Below are 19,640 nucleotides of genomic sequence, written 5' to 3'. Positions count from 1 at the left end.
TTGAGACATGGAGTATTCTCCAAAAAAAATGTAGATGTTGAAAGAACAACGAACATTGTATTGAAAAAAAAAACACAAATAATTGAATTTTGATTCAGAGGCGAATTGCGCATAAAAAGTCAAAATTTCGCATGTATACGTATAATACGTATAAATTAAAAAAAAGTATTTTCAGGTGATTTTCTGTATTCTGTATGCTGTATGTGGTCCTCGTGGCTCTGTGGTTAGCGATGTCGATTGGCTCCCACACGGTTGTGATATCGGGTTCGATCCCCGATCAGGTCGAGAATCTTTTCGAACTGGAATGTTTTTCGACTCAGCTCTGGGGCACGGTGTATCGTTGTACTTATCCTACAACATGCAAAATGTGCTAAAAACAATATCGATAACGAGTTTTCTCAACTAATCTGGTTGATCGAGAACGCTATTAGAAGGCTAGCGTGCAACATTGTTGTGCTGTATACAGAAAATCATCTTCAAACATACATTTTATATTTTAACATAAACAAACATTTTATGAAAAAAGAATCACATGTCATCGCTTTAAATTTTGATTTAATTCAACATAAAAAGTCATAAATTTGCATATTTCACGTAGTTTTGTGAATTATATCTCAAGTTTTAGTAATCAGATACTTAATATTTTATCTCACATGTCTTTCCTGAACGTTAATAAACATTTTAATGAAAAAAGAATCGCAGGTCATCGCTTTAAAATTAGATTTAGAGGCAAATTCAGCATAAAAAGTCATAATTTTGCAAGTTTTACGTAGTTTTGTGAATAAAATCTCAAGTTTTAGTAGTCAGATACTTAATATTTTTCCTCACATGTCTTTCCTGAACGTTAACAAACATTTGAATGTAAAAAAAATTACATGTCATCGCTTTAAATTTTGATTTAGAGGCAAATTCAGCATAAAAAATTATATTTTTGCTTGTTATACGTTGTTTTGTGAATCAAATCTCAAGTTTTAGTAATCAGATACTTTTGATTTTTCCCCAAATGTCTTTCCTGAACGTTAACAAACATTTTCATGTAAAAAACTCACATGTCACCGCTTATTTTTTTGATTTAGAACGATTTAAAATGATGGTGGTGACTGTACACCACAGAGACGGAGGCAATAACATCAATAAGATCAAGCGTTACGGAATTCCATTTTTATATAGTACTAGTTGAACGTTCCCGGCGATGCTCGGGATCAAAAATTTCAAAATTAGGAATCATTTTTGATAATTCATTGCATTATTAGCACAACTCACTTCAAAAATATATTTCACATCTTATACGTCCATCATCATTTTAAGTACTTTCATATTCTGAGAACGCACAGAACGGAAATAACCATATTGGATTGCATTTTGTGATTTGGGAACTGGAAAGTCGCCATTTCGGATTTCAAAATGACGTATGGAGTTCGAAAGTTTCGGAAGTAATTAAATGGTTGGCCAAATACCACTTTAGATTATTTTCCTGAAACCAGAAGTCGTTATTTTGGAAAATGTTATGTGGGGTCATCCCAGTTCCGAATATACCACACTCGGGTGATAACCGGATATTCGTCAATTGTTCACAGCTAAACCTCTTTTCATGTAACTTTTAGAAGAAAGTAATCAAAGTAAGAAGAATTTAGCGTGAGCTCCTCTGTAATCATATCTAAAGCTTAGTTCTCCTCGTAATCATATCTAAAGAGATAACATGTGAATTTTTATAGCAAAAATGTTTGTTGGTGTCCAAGGAACACGTCTGAGAAGATGTTAACGTTTCAATCCACACAACTACGTAGAAATTAAAAAAAAGGATAAAAAAAAAGAAATGTGGCCTTTCCTCCAGCCAAATGTCCCAAAATATAGTTTTGGTAAAATCAAAAAAGTATTTCGAATCCCGTAATGTGTTACTATTCACAAAACTACGAAAGCACCAGAAATGTATTTTTGTTCTGCTCGACTCGCACCAAATTAAAACATAAATTTTTCTGCTAGAAAATATTTGCAGATGTTGAAAGGAACAACGAAAATTTTATTGAAAAAAAAATTAATTTACAGGCAAATTGAGCTCATGCTCAAAAAGTCAAAATTTTGCATGTATTATATGTATAATTTATATACAAAATTTAAAAAAAGAGTATTTTAATGTGTTTTTCTGTATGCAGAAAATCATCTTCAAATATACATAGTTTTTAAAGTAATATCTCAACTTTTAGCAATAAGATATCCATTATTTTTCCTCAAATGTCTTTCCTGAACATTAACAAACATTTCAATGAAGAACAATTACATATCATTGCTTTGAATTTCGATTTAGAGGCAAATTGAGTTCAAATATTCATGATTTTGCTTGTTTAACGTAGTGTTTTGAATAATATCTCAATTTTCAGTAATCAAAAATCTGTTATTTTTACTCAAAAATCTTTTCTGAACATAAACAAACATTTTAATGGAAAAAATCATATATCATAGCTTTGAATTTGAATTTAGAGACAAATTGAGCCAAAATATTCATGATATTGCATGTTTTACTTAGTTTTGTTAATAATATCTCTATTTTCAGTTATCAGATAACTATTCATTCTTCTCGAATGTCATTGTTGAATATTCGGTTTTCTAAATTTTTTTTTGATGCCAAATGACTTAAAATCCCATTCCGCGTCGAACACTCGACAGAAACGGACGTGCAAAGTGGTCGTTCTATTACAATCCGGTCCGTGTGTACGAATAGCCAAACAAAAGAGTGTATTATTCAAGGCCATCAGTTGACAGTCGAGTCCGTGTCGCTGTGCTGAGTGATCTCACACCCGGCTCACTGTTGGTGGCTGTATTGGTGCTGCTGGCTGCTTTGGGTGCAGCTTCAAACGAACGGACAACCACTGCTGGAAGGAAGAATTAAAGAGGTACGTGTTATTGTCGGCGCTAGTTCGCTAGTGCGCTACATTTAGCGCGATGGATATAGATCCCTCGCCTCCCGTGCAACCATCCCCGAACCCCCCTGACCCTGACCCTTCTGTTACCCCCTCCCCTGTTCATTCTCCAGTCCCCCCTCGCCCCAGGCTTTACCCGGACGGATCTCAACAGGGCAGCTATACTGTTTATTTTCGTCCAAAGGCAGGAGTGAATTCAAAGCGATTAAACATACTGCAAATTTCAAAAGACCTGACGAAGGGGTACAAGGCTGTGACCGAAATTTCGAAGGTCCGACCTAACAAGCTCCGTGTCGTGGTCAGTGATCTGGCACAGGCCAATGCTATCGCTTGCTCTGAGCTCTTCACACGCGAGTATCGCGTTTACATACCCGCACGAGACGTGGAGATCGACGGTGTCATAACCGATTCGAGTCTGTCTGTCGAGTGTATCCTTAAAAGCGCAACCGGTTGCTTCAAAAATACCGAAACACAGGCGAAGATTTTGGATTGTAAGCAATTGCGGTCCATGTCTCTCGTCGGCGGTAAAAAAGTTTACACTCCGTCAGACTCGTTTCGCGTTACGTTTGCCGGATCTGCACTCCCTAGCCACGTCTCGATCGACCGGGTTCGTCTGCCTGTGCGATTGTATGTACCCCGTGTTATGAATTGCACCAATTGCAAGCAGTTAGGCCACACAGCCGCCTACTGCTGCAATAAGGCACGATGTAGCAAGTGTGGGGAGACTCATGCGGAAGATTCTTGCAGTGTTAATGCTGAAAAATGTATTCACTGTGGGGAAAACCTGCATGAGCTCTCCACATGCCCGGTGTACATGCAGCGCAGAGATAAAATCAAGCGGTCACTTAAGGAGCGTTCAAAGCGTTCTTATGCTGAGATGCTGAAGAAGACCGTGACCACTTCTACCATAACATCGAACCCCTTTGATCTGTTGCCCTCCGATGAAACCGATTCTGACGATTCACCAGCGGGAACATCTTATGCCAATCCTGGGGAGTCTAGGAAGAGGAAAAATGTTTCTTCTCCTAAACTTCCCCGTAAAGGTCCTAAGATTTCCCAAAGTGTAATGAAAAGTACGAACAAACCAAACAGTGCTGCGGAAAAACCGAAGCAAACTCCTCCTGGGCTTGCTAATTTAAAGTCCCAGAAGGAGTTCCCAGCACTGCCAGGAACATCTAAAACCCCAGTTGTTCTTTTTGCACATCCAGTTGATAAAACAAACTCTGGATTAGTGAAATTTTCTGACATTGTGGACTGGATTTTTGAAAATTTCAATATACCCGATCCAATTAAAATTTTTCTTACAGCATTCCTCCCAACAGTTAGATCATTTTTGAAGCAGTTGACTGCCCAATGGCCCCTCCTTGCAGCGATTGTATCCTTCGATGCCTAATTCAACTGCGTATATGAAGGATTCTATCTCTGTCTTACAGTGGAATTGTAGAAGTATTTTACCAAAAATTGATTCGTTTAAAGTTTTGATAAATAAAAACAAATGCGATGCATTTTCCCTTTGTGAAACTTGGCTTACTTCAAATATTGATCTCAACTTCCACGATTTTAATATTATTCGCCTTGATCGAGACACCCCATATGGAGGAGTACTTTTAGGGATTAAAAAGTGCTATTCTTTCTATCGTATTAACCTCCCCTCGATTCCAGGCATCGAAGTTGTCGCATGTCAAATGACAATACAAGGTAAAGAGCTTTGTATTGCCTCAATATATATTCCTCCCAGAGCACAGGTTGGGCAACGGCTGCTCTTTGATTTAATAGAACTTCTTCCCTCGCCACGTTTGATTTTGGGAGACTTCAACTCTCATGGCGTGGCTTGGGGTTCCCCATACAATGATAACCGCTCCTCTTTAATCTATAACCTTTGCGATGACTTCGACATGACTATTTTAAACAACGGTGAAATGACACGTATCCCGAAACCTCCAGCGCGCCCAAGCGCTTTGGATCTATCCTTATGTTCGACGTCGCTACGGTTGGATTGCACATGGAAGGCAATCCTTGATCCTCACGGTAGCGACCATTTGCCTATTCTTATTTCAATTAATAACGGGTCGACTCGCATGCGACCAATTGACATTCCGTATGACCTCACACGGAATGTCGATTGGAAGTTATACGAGGAAATGATTTCAAAAGCGGTCGAGTCGATTCAACATCATCCACCACTTGAAGAATACAACCTCCTCGCGGGCTTGATTCTCGACGCCGCGTTGCAAGCCCAAACGAAGAAATATCCCGGCGTAACGATCAAAGAACGGCCTCCCACTCCGTGGTGGGACCAAGAGTGCTCCGATGTCTACACGCAAAGATCCGACGCGTTTAAGGCCTACCAGAAGGGAGGTATACCTGGCGACTATTTACGGTATTCGGAGCTTAATACCAAGCTTAAAAGTTTGGCTAAAGCAAAGAAACGCGGATATTGGCGTCGGTTCGTGAACGAGACGTCGAGGGAGACATCGATGAGCACTCTTTGGAACACAGCCCGAAGAATGCGGAATCGCGTAACGGTCAACGAAAGCGAGGAGTCTTCAAGTAGGTGGATATTTGATTTTGCCAGGAAAGTATGTCCGGACTCTGTTCCTGAGCAAAACATTGTTCGCGATGCGTCTCCGGGCCACGACGCGATAGAATCACCTTTTACGATGGCAGAATTTTCAGTTGCCCTCCTGTCCTGTAACAATAACGCGCCTGGGTTAGATAGAATCAAATTTAACTTGTTGAAGAATCTACCCGGCAATGCCAAGAGGCGCTTGTTGAACTTGTTCAATAAGTTCCTGGAGCAAAACATTGTACCGCAGGATTGGAGGCAAGTGAAGGTGATCGCCATCCAAAAACCAGGGAAACCAGCTTCTGATCACAACTCTTATAGGCCGATTGCAATGCTATCCTGTATCCGGAAATTGATGGAAAAAATGATACTCCGTCGTTTAGACCATAGGGTCGAATCAAATGGTCTACTATCAGATACTCAATTTGGCTTCCGCCGTGCCAAAGGGACGAATGATTGTCTTGCGTTGCTTTCAACAGATATTCAGCTGGCGTATGCTCGCAAAGAACAAATGGCGTCTGCGATCTTGGACATTAAGGGGGCTTTTGATTCCGTTTCTATTGACATTCTTTCGGGTAAACTTCACCGACAAGGATTTTCTCCAATTTTGAACAATTTTTTGCACAATTTGTTGTCCGAAAAGCACATGCATTTTACGCACGGCGATTTGGCAACTTTTCGCATTAGCTACATGGGTCTTCCCCAGGGCTCATGTTTAAGCCCCCTTCTTTACAACTTTTATGTAAATGACATCGACGAATGTCTGGCAAATTCATGCACGATAAGACAACTTGCAGACGACAGTGTAATCTCTGTTACAGGAGCCAAAGCTGTCGATTTGCAAGGACCATTGCAAGATACCTTGGACAATTTGTCTGCTTGGGCTTTACAGCTAGGTATCGAATTCTCTCCGGAGAAGACTGAGATAGTAGTTTTTTCTAGGAAGCATGAACCTGCTCAGCTTCAAACACAATTAATGGGTAAAACGATTTCTCAGGTTTTGGTACACAAATATCTTGGTGTCTGGTTCGACTCTAAAAGCACCTGGGGTTGTCACGTGAGGTATCTGATGAAAAAATGTCAACAAAGGGTGAATTTTCTTCGTACAATAACCGGACAATGGTGGGGAGCCCACCCAGGAGACCTTATAAGGCTTTACCAAACAACGATACTGTCTGTTATTGAGTACGGGTGTTTCTGCTTCCGCTCCGCAGCAAACACACATTTGATCAAACTGGAGCGAATACAATATCGTTGTTTGCGTATCGCCTTAGGTTGCATGCAGTCGACCCATACGATGAGTTTGGAGATGTTAGCTGGAGTACTAAAATTGAAAAACCGCTTCTGGAGCCTGTCTTCTCGTATTCTAATCAAATGTGAGGTCTTGAACCGTCCCGTGATTGAAAATTTTGAAAGGTTAATCGAACTTAATTCTCAAACCCGTTTTATGACATTGTAATTCAATCACATGTCCCAAAATATTAACCCTTCTTCGAATACTCCAAATCGTGTCGACATATCAAATACTTCTGATTCTACTGTGTTTTTCGATACATCCATGATAGAAGAAACTCGTGGAATCCCGGATCATTTACGCGTGCAGCAGATCCCTAAAATTTTTTCCAATAAATATCGAAACATCAACTGCGACAATATGTACTACACTGACGGATCACTTCTTGATGGGTCCACTGGCTTCGGTATCTTCAATAACAATTTAACCGTCTCCCATAAGCTCGATAATCCTGCTTCTGTTTACGTCGCAGAATTAGCTGCAATTCAGTACACCCTAGGGATTATCGAAAAAATGCCCACGGACCATTATTTCATCTTTACGGACAGTCTCAGTTCCATTGAGGCTCTCCGATCGATGAAAGATGTTAAGCACTCTCCGTATTTCCTGGGAAAAATACGGGAACATCTGAGTGCTTTATCCGAAAAATCTACTCAGATTACCTTAGCGTGGGTCCCTTCTCACTGCTCGATACCGGGTAATGAGAAAGCGGACTCTTTGGCTAAGGTGGGCGCAACAAACGGTGATATTTATGTAAGACCAATTGCCTTTAATGAATTTTTCGCATTTGTACGTCAGAATACGATCATCAGTTGGCAAAATTCTTGGACCAAGGGGGAACTGGGAAGGTGGTTACATTCCATAATCCCCAAGGTATCGACGAACCCGTGGTTCAAGGGGTTGGATGTAGGTCGGGATTTCATTTGCGTGATGTCCCGGCTTATGTCCAATCACTATAGATTTGACGCGCATCTCCGTCGTGTTGGGCTCGGGGAGAGTGGTATCTGTGCCTGTGGTGAAGGTTATCACGACATAGAGCACGTTGTTTGGTCATGCCCTGTACACCGTGACGCCAGGTCTAGATTAATAGCTTCCCTGCAGGCCGAAGGTAGGCAGCTGGCTGTTCCTGTTCGTGATGTCTTGGCGAGCCGTGACCTATCCTACATGTCCCTTATATACGTTTTCCTGAAATCCATCCACGCCCCAGTTTAGTCCTATCCCCTTCCGCCTACATCCAACCAAACGACAAGAACACGGTAAGACCCCGGATCCGGAAACAGCAATCAGACCCGCACGATACTCTCAAGGCCCGATGGAAACAACCCAATATGCCAGTCCGTAATATCTTGGCCCAGCAGCGGAACAAATTTAATATGCTGCTTACCTATGGCAATGAAAACCATCAAACAGCAAACCTGTGCTTTTAATGCAAAATATTCTAGCTTTAAGTTAGATTTAGTTCCAGCTCGTAGTCGGCAGCGAGGATAAAAATTTGCTTTTTTTTTTTTTTCTTCACATAACATTTATTTGACACGGCACAAATACAATTTAATGTTTAACGGCGCCAATTATATCTGATGACTTAAAAACTAAAGCAAATTTTTTATCCTCGCTGCCGACTACGAGCTGGAATTAAGTCTAACTTAAAACTAGCATGGGATTTCCAATCAGTGTTTTGTTGTTCAATGGTCGTCTGATAATCGTCGAATGGCATGTATGGATTCGTTCTGCTGAGCCACGATGTCGTGAGTTGGGACAGAGGCTCGTAGTCCTTGGGTCCTGGTTCTATTGTGCGGGGTCTGGTTGCTGGTTTTGTGCTTAAGGTTCAAACGTGTTCTTGTCGTTTTGTTGGGTGTAGACGGAGGGGAACGGGACTAGACTGGGGCGTGGATGGATTTCAGGAAAACGTATATAAGGGACATGTAGGATAGGTCACGGCTCGCCAAGACATCACGAACAGGAACAGCCGGCTGTCTACCCTCGGCCTGCAGGGAAGCTATTAATTTAGACCTGGCGTCACGGTGTACAGGGCATGACCAAACCACATGCTCTATGTCGTGATAACCTTCACCACAGGCACAGATACCACTTTCCCCGAGCCCAACACGACGGAGGAGCGCGTCAAATCTATAGTGATTGGACATAAGCCGGGACATCACGCAAATGAAATCCCGACCTACATCCAACCCCTTGAACCACGGGTTCGTCGATACTTTGGGGATTATGGAATGTAACCACCTTCCCAATTCCCCTCTGGTCCAAGCATTTTGCCAACTGATGATCGTATTCTGACGCACAAGTGCGAAAAATTCATTAAAGGCAATTGGTCTTTCATAAATATCACCGTTTGTTGCGCCCACCTTAGCCAAAGAGTCCGCTTTCTCATTACCCGGTATCGAGCAGTGAGAAGGGACCCACGCTAAGGTAATCTGAGTAGATTTTTCGGATAAAGCACTCAGATGTTCCCGTATTTTCCCCAGGAAATACGGAGAGTGCTTAACATCTTTCATCGATCGGAGAGCCTCAATGGAACTGAGACTGTCCGTAAAGATGAAATAATGGTCCGTGGGCATTTTTTCGATAATCCCTAGGGTGTACTGAATTGCAGCTAATTCTGCGACGTAAACAGAAGCAGGATTATCGAGCTTATGGGAGACGGTTAAATTGTTATTGAAGATACCGAAGCCAGTGGACCCATCAAGAAGTGATCCGTCAGTGTAGTACATATTGTCGCAGTTGATGTTTCGATATTTATTGGAAAAAATTTTAGGGATCTGCTGCACGCGTAAATGATCCGGGATTCCACGAGTTTCTTCTATCATGGATGTATCGAAAAACACAGTAGAATCAGAAGTATTTGATAAGTCGACACGATTTGGAATATTCGAAGAAGGGTTAATATTTTGGGACATGTGATTGAAATACAATGTGATAAAACGGGTTTGAGAATTAAGTTCGATTAACCTTTCAAAATTTTCAATCACGGGACGGTTCAAGACCTCACATTTGATTAGAATACGAGAAGACAGGCTCCAGAAGCGGTTTTTCAATGGTAGTACTCCAGCTAAAACCTCCAAACTCATCGTATGGGTCGACTGCATGCAACCTAAGGCGATACGCAAACAACGATATTGTATTCGCTCCAGTTTGATCAAATGTGTGTTTGCTGCGGAGCGGAAGCAGAAACACCCGTATTCAATAACAGACAATATCGTTGTTTGGTAAAGCCTTATAAGGTCTCCTGGATGGGCTCCCCACCATTGTCCGGTTATTGTACGAAGAAAATTCACTCTTTGTTGACATTTTTTCATCAGATACCTCACGTGACAACCCCAGGTGCCTTTAGAGTCGAACCAGACACCAAGATATTTGTGTACCAAAACCTGAGAAATCGTTTTACCCATTAATTGTGTTTGAAGCTGAGCAGGTTCATGCTTCCTAGAAAAAACTACTATCTCAGTCTTCTCCGGAGAGAATTCGATACCTAGCTGTAAAGCCCAAGCAGACAAATTGTCCAAGGTATCTTGCAATGGTCCTTGCAAATCGGCAGCTTTGGCTCCTGTAACAGAGATTACACTGTCGTCTGCAAGTTGTCTTATCGTGCATGAATTTGCCAGACATTCGTCGATGTCATTTACATAAAAGTTGTAAAGAAGGGGGCTTAAACATGAGCCCTGGGGAAGACCCATGTAGCTAATGCGAAAAGTTGCCAAATCGCCATGCGTAAAATGCATGTGCTTTTCGGACAACAAATTGTGCAAAAAATTGTTCAAAATTGGAGAAAATCCTTGTCGGTGAAGTTTACCCGAAAGAATGTCAATAGAAACGGAATCAAAAGCCCCCTTAATGTCCAAGAACGCAGACGCCATTTGTTCTTTACGAGCATACGCCAGCTGAATATCTGTTGAAAGCAACGCAAGACAATCATTCGTCCCTTTGGCACGGCGGAAGCCAAATTGAGTTTCTGATAGTAGACCATTTGATTCGACCCAGTGGTCTAAACGACGGAGTATCATTTTTTCCATCAATTTCCGGATACAGGATAGCATTGCAATCGGCCTATAAGAGTTGTGATTAGAAGCTGGTTTCCCTGGTTTTTGGATGGCGATCACCTTCACTTGCCTCCAATCCTGCGGTACAATGTTTTGCTCCAGGAACTTATTGAACAAGTTCAACAAGCGCCTCTTGGCATTGCCGGGTAGATTCTTCAACAAGTTGAATTTGATTCTATCTAATCCAGGCGCGTTATTGTTACAGGACAGGAGGGCAACTGAAAGTTCTGCCATCGTAAAAGGTGATTCTATCGCGTCGTGGCCCGGAGACGCATCGCGAACAATATTTTGCTCAGGAACAGAGTCCGGACATACTTTCCTGGCAAAATCAAATATCCACCTACTTGAAGACTCCTCGCTTTCGTTGACCGTTACGCGATTCCGCATTCTTCGGGCTGTGTTCCAAAGAGTGCTCATCGATGTCTCCCTCGACGTCTCGTTCACGAACCGACGCCAATATCCACGTTTCTTTGCTTTAGCCAAGCTTTTAAGCTTGGTATCAAGCTCCGAATACCGTAAATAGTCGCCAGGTATACCTCCCGTCTGGTAGGCCTTAAACGCGTCGGATCTTTGCGTGTAGACATCGGAGCACTCTTGGTCCCACCACGGAGTGGGAGGCCGTTCTTTGATCGTTACGCCGGGATATTTCTTCGTTTGGGCTTGCAACGCGGCGTCGAGAATCAAGCCCGCGAGGAGGTTGTATTCTTCAAGTGGTGAATGATGTTGAATCGACTCGACCGCTTTTGAAATCATTTCCTCGTATAACTTCCAATCGACATTTCGTGTGAGGTCATACGGAATGTCAATTGGTCGCATGCGAGTTGACCCGTTAGTAATTGAAATAAGAATTGGCAGATGGTCGCTACCGTGAGGATCGAGGATTACCTTCCATGTGCAATCCAACCGTAGCGACGTCGAACATAAGGATAGATCCAAAGCGCTTGGGCGCGCTGGAGGTTTCGGGATACGTGTCATTTCACCGTTGTTTAAAATAGTCATGTCGAAGTCATCGCAAAGGTTATAGATTAAAGAGGAGCGGTTATCATTGTATGGGGCGCCCCAAGTCACGCCATGAGAGTTGAAGTCTCCCAAAATCAAACGTGGCGAGGGAAGAAGTTCTATTAAATCAAAGAGCAGCCGTTGCCCAACCTGTGCTCTGGGAGGAATATATATTGAGGCAATACAAAGCTCTTTACCTTGTATTGTCATTTGACATGCGACAACTTCGATGCCTGGAATCGAGGGGAGGTTAATACGATAGAAAGAATAGCACTTTTTAATCCCTAAAAGTACTCCTCCATATGGGGTGTCTCGATCAAGGCGAATAATATTAAAATCATGGAAGTTGAGATCAATATTTGAAGTAAGCCAAGTTTCACAAAGGGAAAATGCATCGCATTTGTTTTTATTTATCAAAACTTTAAACGAATCAATTTTTGGTAAAATACTTCTACAATTCCACTGTAAGACAGAGATAGAATCCTTCATATACGCAGTTGAATTAGGCATCGAAGGATACAATCGCTGCAAGGAGAGGCCATTGGGCAGTCAACTGCTTCAAAAATGATCTAACTGTTGGGAGGAATGCTGTAAGAAAAATTTTAATTGGATCGGGTACATTGAAAGTTTCAAAAATCCAGTCCACAATGTCAGAAAATTTCACTAATCCAGAGTTTGTTTCATCAACTGGGAGTGTAAAAGGAGCAACTGGGGTTTTAGATGTTCCTGGCAGTGCTGGGAACTCCTTCTGGGACTTTAAATTTGCCAGCCCAGGAGGAGTTTGCTTCGGTTTTTCCGCAGCACTGTTTGGTTTGTTTGTAACTTTCATTTCACTTTGAGAAATCTTAGGACCTTTTCTGGGAAGTTTAGGAGAGGAAATATTTTTCCTCTTTCTAGACTCCCCAGGATTGGCGTAAGATGCTCCCGCTGGTGAATCGTTAGAATCGGTTTCCTCAGAGGGCAACAGATCGAAGGGGTTCGAAGTAACGGGAGAAGTGGTAACGGTCTTCTTCAGCATGTCAGCGTAGGAACGCTTTGAACGCTCTTTGAGAGACCGTTTTATTTTATCCCTGCGCTGCATGTACACCGCACATGTCGAGAGCTCATGCAGATTTTCTCCGCAGTGAATACACTTTTCAGCGTTAACACTGCAAGAATCTTCCGCATGAGACTCCCCACACTTGCCACAACGTGCCTTATTGCAGCAGTAGGCGGCTGTATGGCCTAACTGCTTGCAATTCAGGCAGTTCATGACGCGGGGCACGTAGAGCCTCACAGGGAGACGAACCCGGTGGATCGAGACGTGGCTTGGTAGTGCAGACCCGGCGAACGTAACTCGAAACGAGTCTGACGGAGTGTATACTGTTTTGCCACCGATGATCGATGCTGACCGCAATTGCTTGCAGTCGAGCACCTTTACTTCGGGACACGTTTTGTTCTTAAAGCACCCTTTGGCACTTTGCAGTATACACTCGACGGACAGACTCGAATCGGTTATGACACCGTCGATCTCCACGTCTCGTGCGGGTATGTAAACGCGATACTCGCGTGTGAAGAGCTCAGAGCAAGCTATATCGTTGGCCTCTTTCAGGTTACCGACCACGACACGGAGCTTGTTAGGCCGGACCTTGGAAATTTCGGTCACGCCCTTGTACTCCTTCGTCAGGTCTTTAGAAATCTGCAAGAGGTTCAACTTTTTCGATTTCGGTCCTGCCTTTGGCCGAAAATAAACAGTATAGCTGCCCTGGGCTCCGTCTGGGTAAAGCCTGGGGCGAGGGGGGACTGAAGAATGAACAGGGGAGGGGGTAACAGAAGGGTCAGGGTCAGAGGGGTTCGGGGATGGTGGCGCGGGAGGCGAGGGATCTACATCCATCGCGCTTAGTTTAGCGCACTAGCGCTGACAAGAACACGTACCTTTTTATTTCTCCCTTCCAGTAAGGTTGGTTGTCCGATCGTTCGAAGTAGCAGCCGTTACAGCCAGCAGCACCAATACAGCAGCACCAAACAGCCACCAGCAGCGAGCCAGGTGTGAGATCACTCCACACAGCGATACAACTCGCTGACACTGATGGCTTCTTCTTTTTCCTCGTTTGTGTCTCGTCCACTGCTGTAGCACAATCCAGCCAGCAGCCAAATGGGCTTACGCACCAGCTGGCAGTCACGATGCGAAACAGTTGCACAAAGGAACGACCTTGAACCCGGATTTATTTCACTCGACCAGGCAAACAATGCCAACACTTGATCACACGTCTTTTGTTTTATACTCTATCGGACCGATCACCAAACACGTCCAGTACTGATGCGTGTTCGGCACAGAATGAAAAATTTGCTTTTAGTTATTAAGATACTTTAGAAAGTAAGCTACCAGATATAATTGGCGCCGTTAAACATTGAATTGTATTTGTGCCGTGTCAAATAAACTATAGATGAAGAAAAAAAAAATGACTTAAAATTTCATGAAACGTCGAGAATTGATTTCATCTGAAAAATTTTTTTTTTTGCAAAAATCTGTTCTCTGGGACTTAGTCGTTTTTTCAATGGTGGAAGGCGGAGTTCAAAATTTTTAGAATTTATCTTTTGAAATTGATCACTAGTCTCTTGAAACAGCTTGGATAATGATATACACTATAACTAGCATCGAATACATTATGTTTCATTAGGGTGGTTCATTTATTCGACATAAGGTGGTTCATAATATTGTGTAAAATGAGTATAAAATGAAAAATCACTTTTCACTGAATACCAACAGAAAAATTCCTGAAAATTTAATATTTGTCATATCATAGTCGTTAGGGTGGCAATGTTGAATTGGAAAAATTATATGTAAAATAGCAAGATATTACAAAACAAATTTACAAAATGTATCAAAAAACTACTCTGTGCAAAAAAAAAAATTATCTCAACCAAAATTAAGATTGTGTCTCGCGGAAAATGTTGAATGCTTTCATGTCATTTGCAAAATCACACACGGGAGGTACATGGAATTCGAATATTTGAAAAATGTTTTCCATTCAAAGTGTCTCAAAAGTACATGAAACGGCGGAAACTGATGGAGTATGTTTTATTCTATTTTGTTAAAAAAATCTACTCTCTAAGACACTTGTACTTGTTCTTTCGAATGTTGTACCAGACAATTTATTCGTTTTATTTACCACAATAATGTCCTTTGCCAACACTTGATTGAACACACAGTGCTCTGGCTTATATAACAAAGTGCAACAAAAATTGACTTTTTTCTGCCTTGGCTTCTATATATAATTTTTTTGTGTATTTTTATGCAAAACTGAATTCCCCGAGTTTGAACATATTTCAACTTAAGGAGCAACAATGGCGCCATTTTGAATTTTTGAGAAACTGGTCATTTTTGTGTTTTTTTTCGACGCCATTTTGTTTTGAGGCCAAATATCAAAATTCTAAGAGTTTGTCCACATATTAGCATCTTTTTTACCCATCTTTCGAAAAAAAAAAACAGATCTTAAATCGGACAAAAACTGAGCTCAAAACGGTGATTCTACGAAACCGGGTTTGGCATAGTTTCAGTATATTTTTCACAAAGCAAAATAATATCGATTATTTTTGAGCATTAATGGTAATTCGCTAATATTTTAAAGTGGTAGTCAAATTATATCTTATTTTGAGTAAAAAAGTCTCAGAAATCGAATGGTAGGTGTCTGATCTACGTTAAATGTCATAAATGTAAATTGCATATACGTTTTTTATAGGCAAAAGATGGCATGTTGTGCTATTGGTTTAATATTTTGAAACACAACTCATTTTGAAAAGCTATCGAAAATGCTATTTCGGATAGGTATTGATGATTACAAATATTTTTAGATCAATCAAAGAAATAGTTATCGGTTTCCGTTATACTCTACTAAATTATTTGGAAATAAATATTGAAATTCAGTCCGGTTGCGGACTGAATTTCAATATTTATTTCCAAAAAATTTAGTAGAGTATAACGGAAACCGATAACTATTTCTTTAATTGATCTCAATCACTCTGCTAAGACGCTCGTTATAGATTTTCTAGATTTGAATATTTTTAGAGCCAACACGGTTTGTTTGCGCGGTGTGACGTATTCGGCAAAGTTGTAGATAATAATTTTGTTTTTCAAAAAAAAAAAAAAAATATACACTCTAAAAACAAATTATTATTTTTTTGCAAAAAAATAAATAAAAGAAAGTTATAAATTAATTATCCAAAACAGCCCATTTTTGTATGAAAACTACGAAAGTTTACCTGAACAACGAAACCGGCCATGGAGAAATCAGAAAAAAAGATGTAATTTTTTTAAATTTTTTTTTTCACAGGGTACATATTTTTTGGAAGAACAAAGTTATTATTTACAACTTTGCCAGATACACTATGCCAATCAAATAAACCGTTTTGACTGTAGAAATGAAGTTGTAAATAATATTTTGTCCTTCCAAAAAAGCCTTTAAAAAAATTGAAAATATATATCTTTTTTCAAAAAATATTTTTTTTTTCAAAAAATGATCTTATTTTTCTTGATTTCTTAATGATCGGACTGGTTTTCATTGTTTTGGTAATCTTTTGTAGGTTTTATTAAAAATATCATGTTTTTGAAAAATAAGCCCTTTTGAATAATCAATTTTTAATTTTTCTTAAATTAAATAATCAAATAATTTTTTAAAAGTATTTTTTTTTTGGAAAGACAGAATTATTATCTACATCTTTGTCGAAGACGTCACACCAATCAAACGAACCGAAGTGCTTTTTTATTTTATACTCATTTTTCACAATATTATGAACCACCCTATGCCGAATAAATGAACCACCCTAATGAAACATAATGTATTCGATGCTAGTTATAGTGTATATCATTATACAAGCTATTTTTTCCCAGAGAGTAGATTTTTGCAAAAAAAAAATTTCAGATGACACCAATACTCGACGTTTCATGCATTTTTAAGCCATTTGGCATCAAAAAAAAATTTCGAAAACCGAAATTTCACGTACCCCCCACTTGGGCGATTTTTCGGTTTTCAAAAAGGCAATCGCTTTGCGCCCCGCTATTTTAAGTCCGATTAAGCTGAAATTTTGCACAGGGTGTTTTTTCGAGCAGGTGAACATTTTGTACAGGGTTTTTTTTGAAATTCGAGATGACCATTTTGGCTGGCACCCTAATGTGAGGAATGTATCTTTTTACGAATTTTAGTACTCGGCGGTCATTCCTAGAACTAGTTTTCCTTTCTACCCTCGTGTTTCTGATTTCTTCTGGCATTCAACAGATTTTTTAACTATGTGAGCAGTCGATGATTCTTCCATTTTTTTGGAAATTTTTACCTTCATTTTGTAGTTTTTGATCACTCGTTTTGTATCAGGGCTGAAATGTTTACCGCTACCCTTTACCGGTAAACAAAAAGCCAAATTCGAGACCCGACTTATGAAATAGTAGTTTGTCAGTACAAACTTATTGTTTCCACTTCCACTTTACACCTATTATGTTTTCCACTTAAAATATTGGTCAATGAAAGTTTTTTCCGCTCACGGACAACATACCATGAATTATAACAGATAGCATTTTCCTATTTATTACCCATAATGTAAGCAACCGCACACAGATATTGCGTTCAAATATGCATAATACATGCTAGATTAAAATACAGTAGACTTTATAAGCAATGACCACACCTATTATTTTTTCCAACACTATAATTCAGGGTGGCATACATTTTGTTCATAGGCCCAAAAAGATCATTTGTGCAAAATTTCTGCTCAATCGGACATGATTTAGGGGTGCCTCAAAGCGCTCAAAGTTGTGATTTTTCGACCCTATATATATATATATATATATATATATATATATATATATATATATATATATATATATATATATATATATATATATATATATATATATAGGGTCGAAAAATCACAACTATATATATATATATATATATATATATATATATATATATATATATATATATATATATATATATATATATATATATATATTATAAATTTTTTTAAAATATTATATCTATTATACTCACTGAAGCAGACACCACAGATGCATGTGTGTCGGCATGGAAGTAATGCTCGAGATATAGGGAAATAATGACATACTGCGCACAGGTGTTCGGTTCCTGGATAATCCTGTGGTACTGAATTGCATATTTGTGGATCTCCATTGCAAATGCAAGGTGCGGTTTCCGCCAACGATTGCGTCATTTGATCATAATTTCTAATTTCAGTGGAAATGATATCACTAGATGCCAAATAAAGTTGCTGTAATAAAAAAGTAAAAAAAATTCTTTATGATATTGAAAAGTTATAATTTTTTAGTTATAATTTTTGTAATATTGATTATTGATTAAACGAAACAAATATCTAGTGGAAAGATCGCGCAAAAAGACCTATGGCCGAATATTGACCATTTTTTGATTTGAATGAAACTGAGCATTTTTCATAGGTGGACAGATTCTTAGACCCATGAGTCATGGGTCGGGTGAAGGGCGTTTGCATAGGTTTTATTCTAAGCGTTGTGGCTCAGAAACAGTTCGTTGTAAACGACAATGATATAACAAATATCATATTTTGAGAAATTTTTCTATTGATATTCAGTGAAAAGTGATTTTTTTCGTTTTATACTCATTTTTATACAATATTATGAACCACCCTATGTCGAATAAATGAACCACCCTAATGAAACATAATGTATTTGATGCTAGTTATAGTGTATATCATTATACAGGCTATTTCGAGAGACTAGCGATCAATTTCTTCAAATAAATTCTAAATGTTTTAAACTCCGCCTTCCGCAATTGAAAAAACGACGTCCCAGAGAGTCGATTTTCGCAAAAAAAATTTTTTTTAAGATGACACCATTCCTCGACGTTTCATGCATTTTTATGTCATTTGGTATCAAAAAAAAATTCGAAAACCGAAATTTCACATATCCCCTCCCCCTTGGGTGATTTTCCGGTTTTCAAAAAAGGCCAAACTTAAATCGCTTTGCGCCACCCCATTTTAAGTCCGATTAAGCTGAAATTTTGCACAGGGTGTTTTTTCGAGCAGGTGAACATTTTGTATAGGGTTTCTTGGCATGATTGGCACCCTTGTGCTCATGGATGTCTCTCTCGACGTTTCGTTTGCGAACCGACGCACAATGGGGAATCGCTGGCCATGAGTAAAAAAAAAATTTTTTTTCGTTAGCTGTTTCATAATATTGTTCCTTTTTTTTGTTGTGGAATTAGACTACTGCCTCCATTATTTAGAACTATTGTAGTATATCCCCCTTACTATACGTGCTATATAGGATACCCAGTCACCCACTTTTGATCGAGTGATGACCGGTTGCCTCGGCACGCTCCCAGTCAGGTATAGACCGTTCCGATAATTATAAATACACTTACGATCAACCGTCATTTCAAATAACGTGTAGTATTCAACCAAACGTTGGCTGCGTCCTGTTGTTTACATCCAAAAGAAACAGATGCTGTCATTTTTTCTAACATTTAGTGCGAAATTTTGAAAATGCGTGGCCTTTCTCCCGAGCAAAGAAAGCGAATTGTGCACAAATGGGGCACCGTGAGTGGTCTTTCTATAAGAAAATTAGCCAGAGAAGAAGGTATAAGTGTCAGAGCAGTTCAAACCGCATTGTGGAAGTATTGTGAAGAGTGCACATTTACTGATGCCCCAAGACGTGGTAGAAAACCCGGGCCTATTGATCCCACAATGGACAAAAAGGTTAAGGAATACTACAAGCGGCACCCTTCAGTATCAGTACGAGATGTGGCGAGAAAGCTTGGAACCTCGGCGAGTAACGTTATGCGTGCCAA

At 39.9% G+C, this 19,640-nt stretch overlaps 1 protein-coding gene across 3 annotated transcripts in view; it reads right to left on the bottom strand.

Moving 5' to 3' along the window:
- LOC129720275 (cell growth regulator with RING finger domain protein 1-like) overlaps positions 1–19,640 on the bottom strand; it is a 197,203-nt gene that overhangs the window by 14,876 nt on the left and 162,687 nt on the right. For 2 of the 3 annotated variants that reach the window (XR_008727246.1, XM_055671737.1), the window contains exon 7: positions 17,853–18,087. Coding sequence is in view for 2 of the 3 variants with exons in the window: in XM_055671737.1 (XP_055527712.1) it covers positions 17,853–18,087 (235 nt within the window). In the remaining variant the exon portion in view is untranslated. Of the gene's footprint in view, positions 1–2,508; positions 2,871–17,852; positions 18,088–19,640 lie in introns of those variants that run through there. The other variant, XM_055671734.1, reaches the window with a different exon arrangement.

Source organism: Wyeomyia smithii, chromosome 1 (genome assembly GCF_029784165.1).
Source record: "Wyeomyia smithii strain HCP4-BCI-WySm-NY-G18 chromosome 1, ASM2978416v1, whole genome shotgun sequence".
Taxonomy (NCBI): Eukaryota; Metazoa; Arthropoda; class Insecta; order Diptera; family Culicidae; genus Wyeomyia; species Wyeomyia smithii.
Note: the sequence above shows the minus strand (reverse complement) of the source record. Positions and strands in the feature narration are given on the sequence as shown.